This window comes from Cygnus atratus, chromosome 14, assembly GCF_013377495.2.
Source record: "Cygnus atratus isolate AKBS03 ecotype Queensland, Australia chromosome 14, CAtr_DNAZoo_HiC_assembly, whole genome shotgun sequence".
Taxonomy (NCBI): Eukaryota; Metazoa; Chordata; class Aves; order Anseriformes; family Anatidae; genus Cygnus; species Cygnus atratus.
Genome location: NC_066375.1, coordinates 13,151,361 through 13,168,763, shown reverse-complemented (window position 1 = coordinate 13,168,763; position 17,403 = coordinate 13,151,361). Strand labels below are relative to the sequence as shown.

The following is a 17,403-nucleotide window of genomic DNA, read 5'->3' as shown; positions in this document are numbered from 1 at the left end:
TGTGGGGACTAAATTTAAACCTTGGCAAGCGAAGGGCGACCACAAAGCCCAGCCTGGCGCTTAACCCGCCCCTGCCCGGCTGCAGGGCTGGGACTGGGACACGCTCCCCGTGAGGAGCTCGGGCCCGACCCCTGTACTCGTCCCCCTCGCCCCGGCGATACCGCCCCAGCGCCTGCCGCCATCTCCCGCACCCCCGCGGCAAATGGCGGCCGCCGGCCCCGTCTCCTAGCAACGTCCCTCCCCATCCCGTCAGGCAGGCCCAGAAAGGCCGAAAGCTTCCATTTCCAAGAAAAATGCAGCTCCCCCCCCCGGCCCGCCGGGATCCCCGCAGAGGCCAGGAGTTAATTGGAAGCGGCCTGGCCCTGGAAGCCAGCTCTGGTGAAGGACAGCAGCACCGAGGGGATTTTCTGCTCTCCCCCTTGGCAAGGCCTCAGCGCTCTGCACCTAGCACCGGTGCTTGCCCCTGACAGCATTTTGGGGAGCCAAATGCCCCCAGCACTCAGAGTTCCCTCTAACACCCTGGCCCATGGTTTTGAATAAAGAACATTTCATTGATTTTTGAAGTATTTTTTTTTACTTTTCACTCTCATTTTCCACTTATCCCTGGCCTCCTTCCCGCCCCAGAGAAGCCTCGCAGCATTCCCGTTACCCACAGGTGGTCCCCCAAAAATGGCACCTCTAGCTCCGCAGGGCCAGCTCGACACCCATAGCCCCTGCACATTCAGCCTCCCCACCTACATCGCATTACAGGCCCAGCAGGAACGATACCAAACCTGGAATGAAGTCCAACCGCTTTAATAGAGTTGACATACGTTCTACAAACTATTTAACATATAAAAAGCAACATGAGAATTTTGCTTTTTATACGCAGGCATATCAAGTGCTCAGACCTGGGATATTCCGGAATTAAGGCTGCCTGTCAGACTGCCAGCCCCCTTTCCCACCTGGAATAACACACTTTTGCCCTTGCAGACTCACACAAAACATGGTTCACCACAACCCCCGAAATGCTGTGCCTCTTCTGGCTGATGAACTCTGCTCAGCAGCTCCAACGCCCCCACAGCGGTTCCCAACAGGGAACAATACCAACCTAGCTGTGCTATTTTAAATACTCACTGTACTTTCTTTTTCTTTCTTTTTTTTTTTTTTTTAATACCCCCATTCAATCACAGCCCTATTGCTGTAGCTGCACTGAGCTAATCACATGCAGGACATGCATCTCACCTGCAGGAGCCTCAAGTCTCAAAACCTGAGACAAGCAACCATCCTCTTGTCCAGGTCACAGAAAAAACATCTTTTCCTGCAAAAGGGGGATAGTTTTTTTGCACCTACATCCCCAGTTGCCTCATCCTCAGCACCAGCAACCCACTGGCACACGGCTGCACCCCAACACCCCAGCACTAGGAGACCACAGTCTAACCTTTAAATGCAACATTAATTCTGGCATTTCTCAAACTTCTGACCACTTGATTTCCTAGGTTTAAGTGAAGGCAAGTTGTGGTGCTCTGCCCTACGCGTTGCCAGTTTTAGGAACAGAGCAACAGCAGCTTGTTCAGTGTTTTGTAAAGATGTGCAGGTGAGTGCAGCCTCTACTACATACAGCATGTCCCCACCCCACAATCCCTGTATTTCTGGGGTAGGGTATTTATGAGGATAGTTCATTCCGTGTGTTTTATAGGTAACTAGCACATCAACAAGTTAAGAACAGACATGCTGGCCCCTGCTATGCTATAAAGAGGAATTTCGGGTGCAGCTACAGAAGCAGGGTGGGCTGAAGCTGCCCTCTGCAGAGCTTTGGCCTTCCTGCCCTCAGCACAGGTTCCGGTGGAGCCAGCAGAACCAAGTCAAGGCCAGCTGTTGCACAGGACCCTGTGGGTGCCTATTTTCCTTCCCTCTCACTGGCAAGAACACAATATGAACCTCCAGAAGCAGGTTGGTCTGCATGGATTAGTTCTACCCTTGGCCAGGTAAACTACCAGAAAAACTGGCTCAAGAGCTCAGTGATGCTCAACGGGAATAATAGTGTTCTCTGCTGCTTCCGAGTACAACCGTCCTTAACTTGCCTTTAAAGGTTTCATAAAGGAGGATCAAGAAAAAACAGACACTACTACATGGATCTTTTTCTTTGCAATACTAGTCTCTACAGTGGAACATTCATAACTGCTCAAGAGTAAAAATATGCTACATCAAAACTGTACCAGAAAAAGCAGGACCCCTGTAACAGCTGGAGAAGAGTTTGCAGATAAAAATCAGAGTTATACAGCCAGCTTAAAAATATGCCACTGGAAACGTATGAGAAAATAAATAAGGTTGTCCTTTCTCTGCAGTTTGGCAGATGCTGGAATCGATGCATTTCACAGGCTCTCATCTTCCTGTTCAGCGTTGCAGTTCTGCTCTCAGCTTGTCATGTCACCAAGGAGAAGGGGCAGACCCCCCCAGCCAGACAAGCACTCGGTCAAGTCCCTTTGACAGTAAGGAGAGCTCGGAGCATGTCAAAATGCTTACCTGAAGCAGGTACTCGACACTTCAGAGTTAAGCACTGAATATTGGACTTGAACAGGACATATGCTGCCTTTCATCTAAATTCTCATTACAAACGACTGTAGAGGCAAGGACATCCACTTGATAGCAGTATGAAAAGGCTAGTGCACTGAGTACTGCGAACTACACGGTTGGTATGACCGGGTGAATTGCAGGTCCATAGAAAATACAGAAAGCATAAGACATTCGTCTACTCTCCTGGGAAGTATATACTGTTTGGATGGCAGACAAACTACCGATGAGACACATTCCAAACTCAGAGTGTTTCCCAGGGAATTAATTTACAAAGTGCCACTGGTCCTTGGAACCAAATATAGTGTACAGTATATTAAAGCAAACACTTGCTCTACAGCTTGTGTTGGCCCATCTCTGCACTATATGAAGGAATCGCATATTCACTCTTTGCAATAGACTCCTTCCGTTTTTATACAAAGGAAAATAAAAACATAATTTAAAACAGCAATAAATAAAAACTACAGAATGTGTGTGTCCTGGTCAGCCCCCTTTGTGCATTCCAATCAGACTGGAGAGCTTCTCACAGTGCTCAAGTTTCAATGATTCTGCTTTCTGTTTTAACCGCTCGTCTCTGTATAGCTTGGCCAAATTCGACAAATCAGACTCTGAAAGATGAAAAAAATATATATTAGGATGAAGCTGTGAGCATGCTTCAAGTAACTTTTTCAATGCTCTGTTATCCTCGTGATTTTTTTTAGTTCACCTTATTTCAATAAAACTGTGCATGTTATAGGAGCTTTCTTTGAAGAGAGGCCATCAGGTTTAACCAGGCTAGCTGCTTAAGAAAACTTTCCATAATTGCTTGAAAATTCAGAGTTATAATAAACCAAAGACTCTACCAGTACACCAGTTGGGCAATAACTAAAACCCAAAATAAGACTATTACTGTCTACAAAGAAAAACTATAAAAATATAGCTTAGAAGTCACATAAGATTGAAAGTTTTGTTAATGACTTAGAGTGATTAAATATATACGCATTCTTAAAAGCAAACTAACTGTGCATATTTAAACTAACTATATGTGTGTTAGTAAGATACCATTTGGTCTGCTAAACAGCCACTGTCTTAGTCAACACGAGCATTTACAACCTAATTACACCTCATCTCCTCGTGCACTGATCCTCACTGATGTTTCACCAGGCACAGACCGATGGAGAGGAGTTCACTCTGCACCTGCCAGCAGTAGTTAAGTGACAAGCCAGAAGGAAAGAGAACCTCGTGACTACTTTTCGTATTGCTTTCTTAAGGCTATACGTCAGCTGCCTGCAGCTAAGCAGGAGTTACAAGATGTACATCCCTGCCCACGTAACTGAGAAATGCAATTCTTCCGACAAACCCGTTCTGCAAGGGTCCCAAACATCCATCCAAACAGACACTTTAAAGTACAGATGGTGGTTGTTGGTTGTTTTTTTTTTGATGTTGCACTTGTCAGAATTCAAACTCCGTCTGCCAAGAGTTTGGCCCAGAAGGCAATGTGAATTATTATTTTTTTTTAAATTGACTACAGGAAGGTGAACAGCTAGATAAAAGGCTTGTTAATGAAAGGGCACAGGGGCTTTCAAACAACACAATCTTGAATGTACTTTGCATACATTTCCCCTTCTTCTCAAAAGCAACATGTAACTGAAATAATCCCATTGTTTGAATAATCTCTCCCCAGCAACTCAGGGAAGCATCTTTTGCTGATTAGTTAAGGAAGTCTTAATATAGCTTTCTCCCTGAAGAATAATTTAGATCCAAGATTAGATGCACCTATGAGAATAGCAGTAATTTATTTCTGAAAAGGTCAAAATTTCCCTAAGCACAGGCTACCTGATGACATTCAATTTTTCAAAGAGCTTTTGTACATCTTACAAGTCCCTCATTTTACAAAATCATTCAGTAGGGAAAGAACTTCTCAATAGGGCCTTTCATGCCTTACGTGCTCTGTCCCTACCCCACTGAAATTTAAAGCCATAGGAGCTCCGTCTATATAAGCCTTCATCTATTTATTGAAAAGCTTTATAAACCGACAGGCACAAACATCTTAATTTTAGGTCAGGAATCAATCTTCATTTTTTCTAACTGAAACACCGCTCAAGCAGAGTGCAGATGTGCTGGGCACAGAGTCTAGACGACCCTTCAGCAGAACCAGACCTGGGTAATCGTTTCCAAGTCCCCGGAGTTCTGCAGCGAAGGCTCAGTCTCTTTTGACTCTTTTGCCCAACTTGTCCACTTGGGCACAATTATTTACCACCAATGTTTGCGCTTTGACAGCATCCATTCAGTCATGTAAGTTTCTTGTGTTTTTCAATCTTTTACACTGTTGTTGCTTCAACCTTTGTTGACTGAAGTTATTCTCTTTAAGGAACTCCTAAAATACGTATGCAGCTATGCATTTTCTCTGATTTTAGTTGCGTACTTGTTATCTCTGATTCAGAGCTCTTTGCAGTCCTACTTCACAACCGTGCTACTACAGCTGAACAATCATCTGTAAAAACCTGAGACTTGCCTTTTGTACTTAACCATATCAGAGGATGTCAGAACACCAAAACCCACAGCGTAAGCACCTTTCACACTCCGTTCTGCTGTGAAGGGACCAGCTGAGGAACATACTGATGTATCAGTTACCTTTCAAGTTTTTGTTAAGGTAGCTGGACCCCAGGTAGCACTTTTCAAAACATAAAAATCAAGGTCTTTAATTTAAACTGTTCATATAACGTGTGTTCATTTTGCTGGTGCTAAAGAGAAGTGTACCTTCAGTAAATAGAACAAACATACTATTAATAGACATTCAACTGAGAAAGAAGCCAACCACAAAGTTAAGCACTTACACATGAATCGATTGACCAAAATTATGAAACAACAACTGATTAACAACTCTCCCAAGGTCTCCAGACAACTTTTCACCAGAACCATATCTTGTATTCAAAATTATCTAAAAAAATGAGTTAGTCAAAAAATTATTTTTACAAACTCAGCTGTAGGAAAGTTAGCACAATCTCAGCTGTGCTCAATGCCTGCTCTGACCGGCCTAGATGGTAATCATTCTGAAAACTGTGGTTTTTTTTCCTTTAAATTACAGTATTCTCGTCAGGATAGCGCTAACTGTGGACATTGTAAATGTATTTGCAGGTGTGTGACTAATACAGAGACTATAAAAAAGTCTACGTGTAATAAGTTCTAGAGGCGGTTGCCTTGCAGACATTACTTGGCATTCAGTGCTGGATTACTTCCCTCACTCTATCAGTCCCTCTGCAAACCCTGTTGCCCATTTCAGGGCACAGAAAGGTCATCAAGGTCTACATGAAACAGACAATACAACGATTTTTAGTTGCACCAGGTTAACTATAAGGAGTTTTCCTCTAAGGGGAAAAAAAAAAAAATCTATTCCTATGCCAAGCCTACACATGAAGCCTACATTTATGTTTATTAACAGACACATTGTACCTAGAGGCTGGTACTACCAGCCATAGATGTTCAGAGATAAGTCAAGCAAACCAAAAATTAAGGGATTACTTGGCATTTTCAGGGTTTCACATTATGGGTTCTTTTATTTATTTATTTCAACTTCAGATTCTACATCTGTACTTCTCTTTAAAAGCAAGATTAGTAATTTTAATTTAAAATAAGAAAATTGTCTCTGGATGAAAAGATTGACTGAGAACTGACATGGGAAAAATCATTTAGAATGCTTACATTCTTGCATTCTCCCTCTCTGCATTCAATTCTTGTCTTTAAAAGACAGTCTTGACTATGGTGAAAAACACGATCTCAAACTCATCTAAAGATAGAATATGCAAATAAGTGCATGAAATAATCGCAGAAGCACTCTTTGAAAACTGATACCAGTTAACACTGAGATTTTCAAAAGCTATAGCCTGTCTTCCTGATGAAGGTTTGAAGAAAGAGTTAGATGATCTTGTGGAGCTAGTCAAAGCAAAACTGATTCCGCCTCAGCAAAGGAAACACTGATTAGGTGATGCCTCAAGGTCTCTTCTAGACCTAACAAACTGTCACAGCTAAATAAATGTGCTGGACGATAGTGTTTAAAACATCACTAAGAAGTAGTCAAGCACAAAGACTGAGTGGAAAAAAAGTCTCAAATGGTGGAATCAACTTTCCACTTCTCTCTCAATCACCTACAATGAACTCTGACGGCCCCTCAAGAATAACAAATTCAGAGTTAAGAACAGATGTGAGAAACACCACTGCAAATTTGAGAAATTATATGCAATGGAAAATGAGGCTAAAATGGCAGTGCTTTGTGAACCACAGCTGTCATACTACTGTACATGGGGTGTAGGCACGCACTTGTAACAAATATAACTTACTTTGCTGTTTCTCCTTCCAGCAGCTGGTCTGAATATAGTCTATGTAATCTTTTTCAACGTTTTTCTCTAGCTCTTGAAGTTCCGCTCCTTGATAATTCTTCTCAAAGTTTTTATCAACATAGTAAGGCACCTGCAAGTTCTCTGTTTCTCTGCTAATAACATGGCCTATGGACCTGTGAAAACATCATGGAGAAAAAACATTTTTCAGCAGTTCAAACAAAGAAACAGAGAGAAATTTCTTGCAATTAACATTTCCAGAACAGTCTTTACAACTTCTCAGTCACTTCCTGCAGGACTATAGCTCCCTCAGCCATCCAGTAAGGAAATTACAAGCCTCAGGCACAGCAAGCTTTTCACTACAAATAAAATTCACTGAAAAAAAACCAAAAACAACACAGTGAAAATATATAATACTTAGTTCTTTGTAGATATCTCTGATTCAGAGCTGACAGCCCCTTCCAAATACCATGTTTGTTCTCAACAGCTCAGTACAGTTACTTCCAAAGCTTAAGTGCAAATTTTATCTTTAAACAGAAGCTCCACATCCTTTCTTCAGTTTACTGTTAACTTCTGGCAAGCTAAGTCCAGAAATCCATTGGAAATGATGGCAAATATAAAGACTATAGCGAAGTCATATGGACCAGTATTGTTTAGGGCATGGTGCAGTTGGATTTAGGTTTTCCTGATTTCTGGATCCATCAGTAGAAATAAGAATTAGCAGGGGGGATTCTAGTTACATTTTCCTTTAGTGTTTTATAATCACCAGTAAGCTAGGTAGTATATGAAGCACCCCATAGGTAGAATAAGCCACTGTGGCACAGACACAAGGCTAAACTATTCTCTTCTACTGAATTTTTACTTGAGCAAAGATATCCAGGCGCTTCTTCAAATCACTGCCCAGAGAAAGAGGCAGGCAGCCAGAACGTGAAGGTTACACTCTACCCAATGGAATTCAGTTTGCCCCTTCCATTTCCTGGGCTCCTCTTTTCCTTCTTTCTGTGTCTCAGACATCTACGCTCTCCTTATATAAACACTTTCTTTCAGAGCTGTTAGTTTTTTAAAGATATGATTTAGAGAAACAGCATCTGTAACTGTATACCAGGCTCAGGCCTGACTATTTCAAATCAACAGGAAAGGGGGAGGCAGTGAGGAAAGCCAAAGAGATTAGCTGCTCTGGGGGCAGTGTGGGAGGTTTCACACAGGACTGGCAGATAGCAAAAATGCTCTCGAGAAAGAAAAAAACAACTACAACAAAAAAACACAAACAGAAGAACTAAGCCACCAACCATCTTGTTCTCATGCTAGGTCTACATACTGACATCTTGTGGTAATGAACAGTAAAGGGCCTCGGGACCAATTAAAACTACGCTGACAAGCATATGGGCCTAAATGTAAACAGTTTTGCTCCTAAAAGGGAGCAAGGAGAGTTTGTAGAGCACTCTGCTACTGCTGTGTGTAGCAGTCCCCAACCTATGGGGTGCTGAAATCTGACGACTCCCATTCTTATCTCAGTAAGAGCCAGGGCAGTTGACTGAACTGGTCTAGAGAGCTTCCTTCCTCCCAGTGTTGGATGCTGAGAGGAATAAATGGGTTTTCCTCTGCCCCACACACTCAGATTACTGCAGGCCTGGCATTCATTGTTTCCACATCTGACCAGTTTAGTTTGCGTTCTGCAATGTGGGGATCCTGCTTCCTTATAGACACTAAACCAGGGCATTTCAAAGTCTTAATGATTTGTTGAACTTGACAAATTTTCCAGGGGAATTTAGGCTCCAGAGCAGATTTGGATTTATAGTGCCAACTGCAGGCTTGATTTCCTAATCGCTTTACATGGGAATGTCGGAGGCAGCCCACAGACCCTCTAGGGCTGATCAGTACTGTAGCTAAGCTACACCCACATTCCTACTACTGTATCATTGTGCAAAAGCATTTCACACCAGTTGGGTAAGCGTGCTGGCTCAGCGCCTCTATTTGTTCAGCACACAGCGCAGTACAGCTCACCATCATCTACTTCACAGCAATAGCGTTTAGGAGAACTTAACAGAGACTGTTGGTATTTCCTTATTTACAAATTGATAACAGTTTCTAGAAAGAGCCGAAGAGAACAGTAACAAGCATTCTTCTATCAAGCCCAACTTCCATCTACCTCCTTTATCTCAAACACCAACGACCGGAAAGAATTGTTTTCAAGTGACTTACGATTTGTAGAAGAGGCTGTAGGGTGGGTTAGTCGCCATCAGCTGAGTTATAACTGACACTATTATTATTATGAAAACTGGCATCAACTGAATAAATGCAGAATATGAGTTCTGAAAAGAACAACAATAAGTTGACAAGATATATACAGAAAATGATGCCCATTCACAGAAATCAGGTTATCATAAATCAACGACACATTAAATGTAAACTTAGGAAAAAAAAGGTGAGTACTTTCAAATGCTGACAAGGATAACATTTTAAATAACCTTTATTAATGCTCTCTTCAAGCTCCTTAAAGCCATTTTCTTCCAATTACATTTTCAGAGCATTGCCTTCATCTACAGCTCCCTCCCCAAGGCAGTAGATGCCCACAACACTGTCTGCCAGTGACCAGCCGACAATCCAAACCAAAGGAGCACTGCAATTCCCATTTCTGCCTATGCATCTTCTGAAATTTACATGTATTCTAAAAATCTCAATCTCTGTCTGAACACTGGACAAAGCCACTTAAAAATACAGGACGAAGAGAACGTATGTAGCGTAACTTGAGGCAGAATGCAAGCACTTGCTATTTTGTTTGAATTAATTTAGTAGAGCAAAAGAGTGAAAAAAGTCCTAAAGATCAAAGAGTTCTGCTAGGCAGAGACCAAACACAGATCTTTACTCCTGCTCTTCATTTGATTTTTAAACTGCCTTTTTTGTAATTAGGAGCAGAACATTATATATAGTTGTTTAGGCTCTGCTCTCTGCCCTGGGATAGCAACAATACCTGACATAGTAGGTGGTGGGATTCATTTGCCCTAGCTTAGCTGTCTACGGGCTGTGCAAGTTTTTTTCAAAGCCTGTCTATAAAAGACTCAACGGGAGAAAAATCGTCTTTCTTAGAGAATGATCTTGTTCGGTTAATGGACTAGCTTTGAAGGAAGATTTTTCCAAGATGGGCAGTGCGAGCGTATAGGTGCCTGTGCTGACAGCACATGATACCTGGTGTCTCATCTAGTTTCAGTTGGTAGAGACGTATCCCAGACCCATTCTGCTCTGGACTGGAAAAAGCCTGTGCAGCACCTGGGATGAAACTGCATGCTAATTTACTGAAGGACTAAATATGCCAAGAGGACAAGCCAGTACTTTTGTATCAGATATCAGTCCACATTTGGACTGATCATTGTTAGATTACCAAGCCCTCAGAGCTTGCAAAAACCAAGCACCAGTGAAATACCTGGTTGCAGAAACTCCAAAGCCTGCGATCCTACCAAAATAATTTTTTTTAACACTGCTTTAAAAACAGAGCAAGAACAATAAAGTTACTTTTCAAGTCATCCATTTTGGCTGCAGCACTTAAGGATAAGCATTGAGCATTTAAGGATGGGAAAGTCTCAACAGGCTTCAGATGTATACGTGAACCCCTCACCCTGGTGAAATGTTTAAGCCCAAGAGATCCGTTCTCCTGGCTACCTGTGGCCTGTTTTCTTCCTCCTCTTGCTCCTGTGTCCATGCTCTTTCACGGTGCCTCCGTGGATAATAGTGTGCATCTCTGGCTACATTTGAAAACATATGGATATTTCCTGTTAAAAGAAGCCAAAAGAGTCATGGTTTTCAACTGGCTGCTGGTGTTTACCTGTACTTCCGTTTCTGGTTGATTTTTCAGGCTTATATTACACAGACTGAGTAACGGTTTTGAGACCTCAGATTGAACGTCAAAGTAATATGTTATTCCGAAAAGAGCATACCAGAGAAATTGTGAAACTCACCCCTGCTCCATCCTAATTTACAAAAATTAAGAAAATTGGAGAATTATTTTTATATAAAATTGTACCTCATACTTTATTTTTTTTATATTCACTTGCAAGGCTGCAGTTTATGTTGCATCTCCAGACTTTAAGCAGAAAAATTAATTTGCGTCAGCAGATTCAGGCCTTGAACTATGGCTTCGGATAATTACCTAATGTGCTCTTCTACAGCCAGTTCTATTTTCTCTTTCAGCAAGCTATTATAAAATCATTAAGTGAAACTGTTCGTGTCAAAAGAGATTCATAAAATAGCTTTTTGAGGAAAAAAGTACAATTCAGGATTTCCTTTCTTGCACACTGACTTATTCTTTCCTCACTTTAGAATTTTTAAAAATTGCATATGATGTTTTGATTAGAAGCTTGAACTCTGTAACACCATGAAAGTATCTAAATAATAGCTGAGCTCCCCTCTTTTGAGATTCAAAATATCTTTGTAATAAAGAATTGAAATGTATGGCCATATGACAACAGGCATGCCAAGCTATTTTTAAGCCTTGGGAAATCAAATGACAAATTATTTTACACTCTTACACTGTCTTTTATCTGAATTTCTCAAAGAATTGTGCAAGAAATTGGGGGAAGGGACCTTTGTTGTTGTGTCAAAACACCTGTTTTGTTGGTCATTCAAAGATATAACACCGCACAAGACTAACAAAGTAAAAGAGGGCTTGAAGAAGAAAAGTTTTTCTTGAAAAAGAAAGCTTCTATCATTTAATGTTGCTCAGGCAACGTTTTATCAAGCTCCAAAAGAATGGAAATGAGTGTGGGAATGAGGAGTGGCTTTTACAGGTAGCTAGAAAAACAATTCCCCAATCCAAAGTTTCTCACAGAATTTTTGCCCCCAGTTTCTTTCCTTCCACGCGCGTTTATTTTTTATGAGAAGGAAGTTCAACTTGTAGCCCCTACCCATTATAATTACAACACTGTCTCTTTTAGGTTTGTAAGCTGACAAGTCATAAATCTGCCCTTAATCTATGTGAATGACTTTTGTCTAACACCAACATTTCTGAATTAGATTTCCAAAAACCTTGGTGATAGTAAGGTGTCAAAAAAAAAAAAAAACCACAAACCAACAACCAAACAAACAGCAAAGACTGCAGCTTAACACAAACTTCAGTTCACACGCACAAACCCCATTTAACATTACGACAGCATGAAAAATTCTCTTTATACTACCTATCTGCATGCACTCTTACTGTTAGCTCTCTTCCTAAGTAGAAGCCATGGATTTTGCCGTTTTGGAAAACTACTGAATTGATACTTCATAAATAAAAACCTCACTTTCAGGTTATGAAAACGTACACAAATTTAGATCCAAGCAAGTTTTTTTTGTGAGGAAATTTTTGTTTATTACTGAGAGCTATTACTATGAAATCATGTTTATTTTCATATTCTTCGCCGTTTGGCTAAGAACTCCCCTACACTTCTTCAGGTCACTCTACCTATTAGATAACTGCCGTGCCCAGTACCCAAATTCTTCCTGTGGCTCCTCAGTTTTCTATCCTTAACTCCAAGCGTTCCCACTGCCTACAGCTACGTAGCAGTCACATTCCACAAGGGACAATGTCTCACCTGTGGCCAAAGCAAAAGGCATGCGCAGGTGCCATCTCCTGCAAAGCTGGAGGGAATTATGCCAGACTGAGCTCAGCACACTTTACAAACTTAATGATCAAATTTTGAAAGTGATCCGAGATCCTCTTAGCTATGAGATGCTACCACACAGACCACTGTAATGAGTAGCTTGTAAGTCATTACCTGTACCTGTTGCTTAAGGCTGTAGTAACTGACTTGTATGTTACTTTATGCTACGCCTTGGAAGTGTGAAACAGCAAGCAAAAGCACTAGAGCAATTCATCAAAGACCGGTGATAGTGGCAACAAGATGCTTGAGCTCACCACAGCTTTCAGATTTACTTTTAAACCTAACGTGTATTCCACTGAGCTCGCAACATCTTCCCATTTTCAGTACAAACACAAAAGCCAAGGCTGGACTAAGACAAGCACAAAGCTGCTGCAGGTTCAGGCTCTACTATTCTGCATTTCAAGCAACAGCCAGCTCTCACTGGCAGGCATCGCCTTCTAAGCTAAGAAGCTTTAATTTCTTCAACTTGGCGAGGTGCTGAGAGCCAGACAAACTCCTTACATTTTCCTAGTTACAAGGTCACTGAGACCACAATGCCAGGAGCTGCTGCTGTGCTGTAACGCAGGAACACGTCTTGAGGACAACGCCATCAAAGATGCCTCTGATCCCTTCCCACTCACACCTTCTTTTGCCTCCCAAACCACTGCTGCCTTCAGACAATGGGGGGAAGAACGACAAAAAGAAGAGTCTTCAGCTAGTGCTGGTACTAAAATTTTGCCCAATCGAGTTATCAAACAACCTAAACCCTTGCCAAATTAAAATGTCCTGACCCCTAACTAGTGCTGCCAGAAGTCCTCACAAAGGCTGGCATGTCAGGAACATGCCCCGGCAGCAACAGCCGTTACCCTCCATCACAGCTCTCTCTTCTAGCAGCACTCTTGGACAGCAAAGCTGAGCTTTGAGCTTTTTTAGGGACCAAATTTACTACAACTTTAAGTTTAAACAGTGCGTTAGGGGAACTTTTCCAGACATAAAAAGTTAGGAAGAGGAAAAAAAAAAAAAAAAAAAAAAAAAAAAAGTAAATCTGAACAGATTTTTGCTCTTCTCCAAAGTATAATTTAGCTACCTGAGCAATACAAAGAGAAGCTGAACTTCCTTTATGGTCTAGTGTCAGTTTATTACATTTCAGAAAGAGTGCAGATGGATACCAACCTGTAGGAAAGTGCCCGCCAAAAAACACATTGAATATTTCTTCTGGTGTAATATCTGCTTCAAATTCTGTGTAGTAGTTATAGTGCCTGGCCTGGCCAGTGCTGACATGCTCTTGGTCAGTTCCAAATTCATCGTATCGCAATCGTTTTTCAGGGTTGCTGAGAACTGCAAAAGCATTGCCTATTGCTGGAATGAATGAAAAGAAGTATTACAACACAGCATCTCCAGGTGTGGGACTTCTCTAAGCAGATTAACAGAATACCCAAACAGGCATAAAAAAATTGTGCTTGGCCAGAGACTGATTTACTTTTGAAAGAACTACCTTTGTATAAGTAGCGTTACAACACCAACATTACCTGTGATGGAACCTAATTCCTGCTATCACTGACACCAGGAGAAAGACAAAAATGTTGAAGTGTATGGAGAGAGTTGAAGTATTTGGAAAACCGAGATGTGAGAGACCACCTCTGTCAAGAGATTGAGGGAGAACATAACTTCTTAATCAGGTCAAACTAAGTATTGACACAGATGTGCACCTCCATCCATGAAATACAGTTAACACAAAGTTAAGAACTACAGAGAGTAATTAAAATGCAGACCCATATTCCAAGCTTTTTGTCAGCAGAGATGTTTGTGAAGCTGTACCTGCATGTTTATTCACAGTGCACGTCAAACCACCTGGAAGTAGCTTGTTTGGTTCATCATCTTCCTTGGTCTTTGATAGAAAACGGCTGTATATGAGTTTATACCGAAATACAACCCTAACACAAAAAAAATAAAGAAAACTTCAAGAATTCCTTATTCTAATACGCAGCAAATGACAGCCTAGTTTCCTTAGCACTGACTTACAGCGCTAGTTTTGTGTAAGGCTGCAGCACAGTGAGAATGCGGAAGATGATAAGAGTTTAGATGCTAACGTTGCTGATGCAGGCTTAGACTGCACCAATATTGAAAAGCCTAAACACATAATAACGGACTTAGAATCACAGAACCATTACGGTTGGAGGAGGCCTCCAAGATCATCTGGTCCAACCATCCCCCTCCTACCAATGTCACCCACTAAACCAACCTTTCCTTGAATGCCCCCAGGGACGGTGACTCCACCACCTCCCTGGGCAACCTGTTCCAGTGCCTGACTGCTCTTTGGAGTACTCTTAGATTTTATATATTGGCATGTGTTTTTTGAAGTTCTAATTAAGCCTCTGAGGAGTTACTGATTACACAACACGTTCTATATCATAACCAGTACAATTCCAGAGCATTACTCTGACCCTTTGGTGCTATCTAGGAACGAGACCTGCAATGCCTTTACCTCTGATCTGTATTTTGAAGGTCCTGTAAGAGGCAAGGCTTGCAGAGCAGCTGCAGGTGTACAGGTTTATGGGTATCTGCCTACAGAAGTGACAAGCGACGCGGGCCCACGAGATGCCTGTACATACGGCGCAGAGCTGAGGCACCACCGCTCCGTGGCCCTGCAGGCCGGGCCAGCCGCCCCTCACGCACCTTTGAAGGCCTCGGTGGCGCCGGGAGCGCGGTTCTTGTCCGGGTGGAATTTCAGGGCCAGCTTGCGGTAGGCTTTCTTCAGGTCCTCCTCGCTGGCATCTCTCTCCACTCCCAGGATCTCGTAGTAGTTGCGGCAGCTCTTTATTCTGGGGGGGGGGGGGGCACACAAGGCGGCCGTCACGGGACAACTCCCCTCAGGGCAGCGCTCGGACCGGCACGGGGCCCCCACCGGCGGCCCCCCCACACCCACCCCGGCTCCCCCCGGCCGCGCTCACCGCCGCACGCCGTCCAGCTGCTCCGCCGTGTAGGTCATGGCGGGCCCGGGGCAGCCCGCGCCCCCGCTCCCTCACCGCCCGCCGCCCCTTCCCCACCGCGCCGCCATCTTGTGCGCCCGGCAGGCGGCGGCGGCGGCTCCGCGGGGGGTTCTGGGTACGGCAGTCCCGCCGCCCCGCCGCCACCCGCGGACTACACTACCCAGCGGGCACCGCGCGGGGCGGAGGGAGGGGTGGGCGGGGCGAGTGAGGGGAGGCGGTGACGTTGTAAGGAGGCTCACTGACGTCATAGGGGGCTTCGCAGGGGGAGGCTATGACCTTACAGGGGGCTTCCTTAGGAGGCGGTGACCTCGTAGGGAGGTTCCTGGGGAAGACAGTGACGTCACAGGGGGCTTCCTGGGGAGGCAGTGGCCTCATAGAGCTGTGACCTCGTAGGGTGTTTTCTTGGCGAGGCAGTGACCTCGTGGGGCTGTGACCTCACAGGGGGCTCCTTTAGGGAGACAGTGGTCTCGCAGGGCTACAGCCTCATAGGGGGCCTCCTGGGGGAGGCAGTGTCCTCATAGTGCAGTGACCTCACAGGGGCTTCCTGGGGAGGACAGTGACTTCGTAGGGGTGTGACCTCATAGGGGGCTTCCTGGGGAAGGCTGGGGAGGTGGAGGCCAGGGGTCTGCAGCTGGGGAGGTCAGGCTTGGTAATATGGCAGCTGCCTCCCCCCAGGCCTTGTGGCCCCCCTTGAGTGGCACCTTATGAGGGTTGGGGGCTAAAAATCTCTTCTTTGTCCTCCCACTGAGAGAGGGAAGGGTGGCAGGCGCTGGAGATGCTTGTGAGGTCCTGCTTGTTCGTGGCACGCAGCTGGATTTGTTCTTGGAAGGCACATTGAGGGCTCCTTGGGGCTGTGGAGGCTCACATGGCTTGGGCCTCACTGCCTGGAGCCCCACGTCAGGCCATGGGGACCCACCTCGAGATGTTGTGAGGGTGTGAGGAGCCTGGAGAAACCCTGCTTTGGGCCTTCTGACCAAATCCTGTACCTGCAGCATGGGCTGGAAGGTTTGCCTGCATGGGATTAGACACTGCCAATGCTGCTCATCTTCTTTCCTCCCATGGGCCAATTAAAGCTGGGCTAATGAGCTGTGGGAGAAGCATTACGGGGTGCTGTGGCTGCTGGTGGTGTCTCCTACCAGTGTGATTCGCAGAAGCAGTGCTTAGCAGGGGATCTCCTTCCCCTTTGAGTGGCAGCACCTGGCTGCAGGGGGTCGTATCACTTCTGCTGTGTATTTTAACTCATTTTTTCTTTTGAGCAGCACCAGAGCTTTGTTCTGCTTTTTTTTTTGGATGTGCTTCATTTCCAGAGTGGAACAGGTTCAGGTTTTCTGTCGAGGCACTACAGAGGCTGTGGGAAGAAGGACAATGAATCGAGAGGAAGGAAAACTAAATCAGGGATGAGCTCCTGTGGGATGGCCTTTTGGACCTCAGTGTAGCTTGTCAGGAGGAAGGGAGACGAGTTAAAGCTTGGCACTTACTGAAGTGTTTCATATTGCAGGTGCTTACAGGCTGCCTCTAAGCTGTGCTCCTGAGACGTGAAACCTGCTCGTGAGTCCCCGCACACCGGGTCACAGCTCTGAGATCTGGAGCTACTTGGATCCACCGAGCTGGGTGTCGTGACCTGGGCTCTTGTGCTTAAGCAAACTCACTGCCCTGGTGGGGGTAGGGTGAGCACTGTCATGTTTTGCTTCTTGGAAATTTTACTGGAAAAAAACTTTAATAAAAAAAAAATGCTTATCAAACTACCTGGTGTGTATGTTAAAAATAGAAATTGTGTTGGATCTTAACACAAGTTGTGAAACATCGTGTTTATTATGCTGAACACTTGGTTGCATGCTGTGAAGCACAGCTACCTCTAGCATTGCATGCTCCAGTAAGCATCTCGTAACCATCCCATAAAATTAAATCAAGCTAAATTACATGTTTCATTGGACT

The 17,403-nt window shown here is 44.0% G+C and overlaps 1 protein-coding gene across 1 annotated transcript; it reads right to left on the bottom strand.

Moving 5' to 3' along the window:
* Positions 1–2,108: 2,108 nt before the first annotated feature.
* On the bottom strand, positions 2,109–15,586 carry DNAJC18 (DnaJ heat shock protein family (Hsp40) member C18). Its single transcript, XM_035562934.2, has 7 exons — positions 15,430–15,586; positions 15,155–15,300; positions 13,652–13,837; positions 10,524–10,633; positions 9,069–9,178; positions 6,870–7,042; positions 2,109–3,161 (listed from the first exon to the last, which is right to left on the bottom strand). Exons 1-7 carry the CDS (start codon positions 15,465–15,467, stop codon positions 3,037–3,039), a joined length of 888 nt encoding a protein of 295 aa, XP_035418827.1. The 5' UTR covers positions 15,468–15,586; the 3' UTR covers positions 2,109–3,036.
* Between the last annotated feature and the right edge of the window lie 1,817 nt (positions 15,587–17,403).

Coding starts and splice junctions, on each gene's coding strand:
- DNAJC18 (XM_035562934.2), bottom strand. CDS start 15,467: ATGACCTACACGGCGGAGCAGCTGGACGGCGTGCGGCG. Junction 10,634..13,651: donor TGGCGGGCACTTTCCTACAG/GTTGGTATCCAT, acceptor TTCTTTTAACAG/GAAATATCCATATGTTTTCA. Junction 3,162..6,869: donor CTGGAAGGAGAAACAGCAAA/GTAAGTTATATT, acceptor TTCATCTTTCAG/AGTCTGATTTGTCGAATTTG.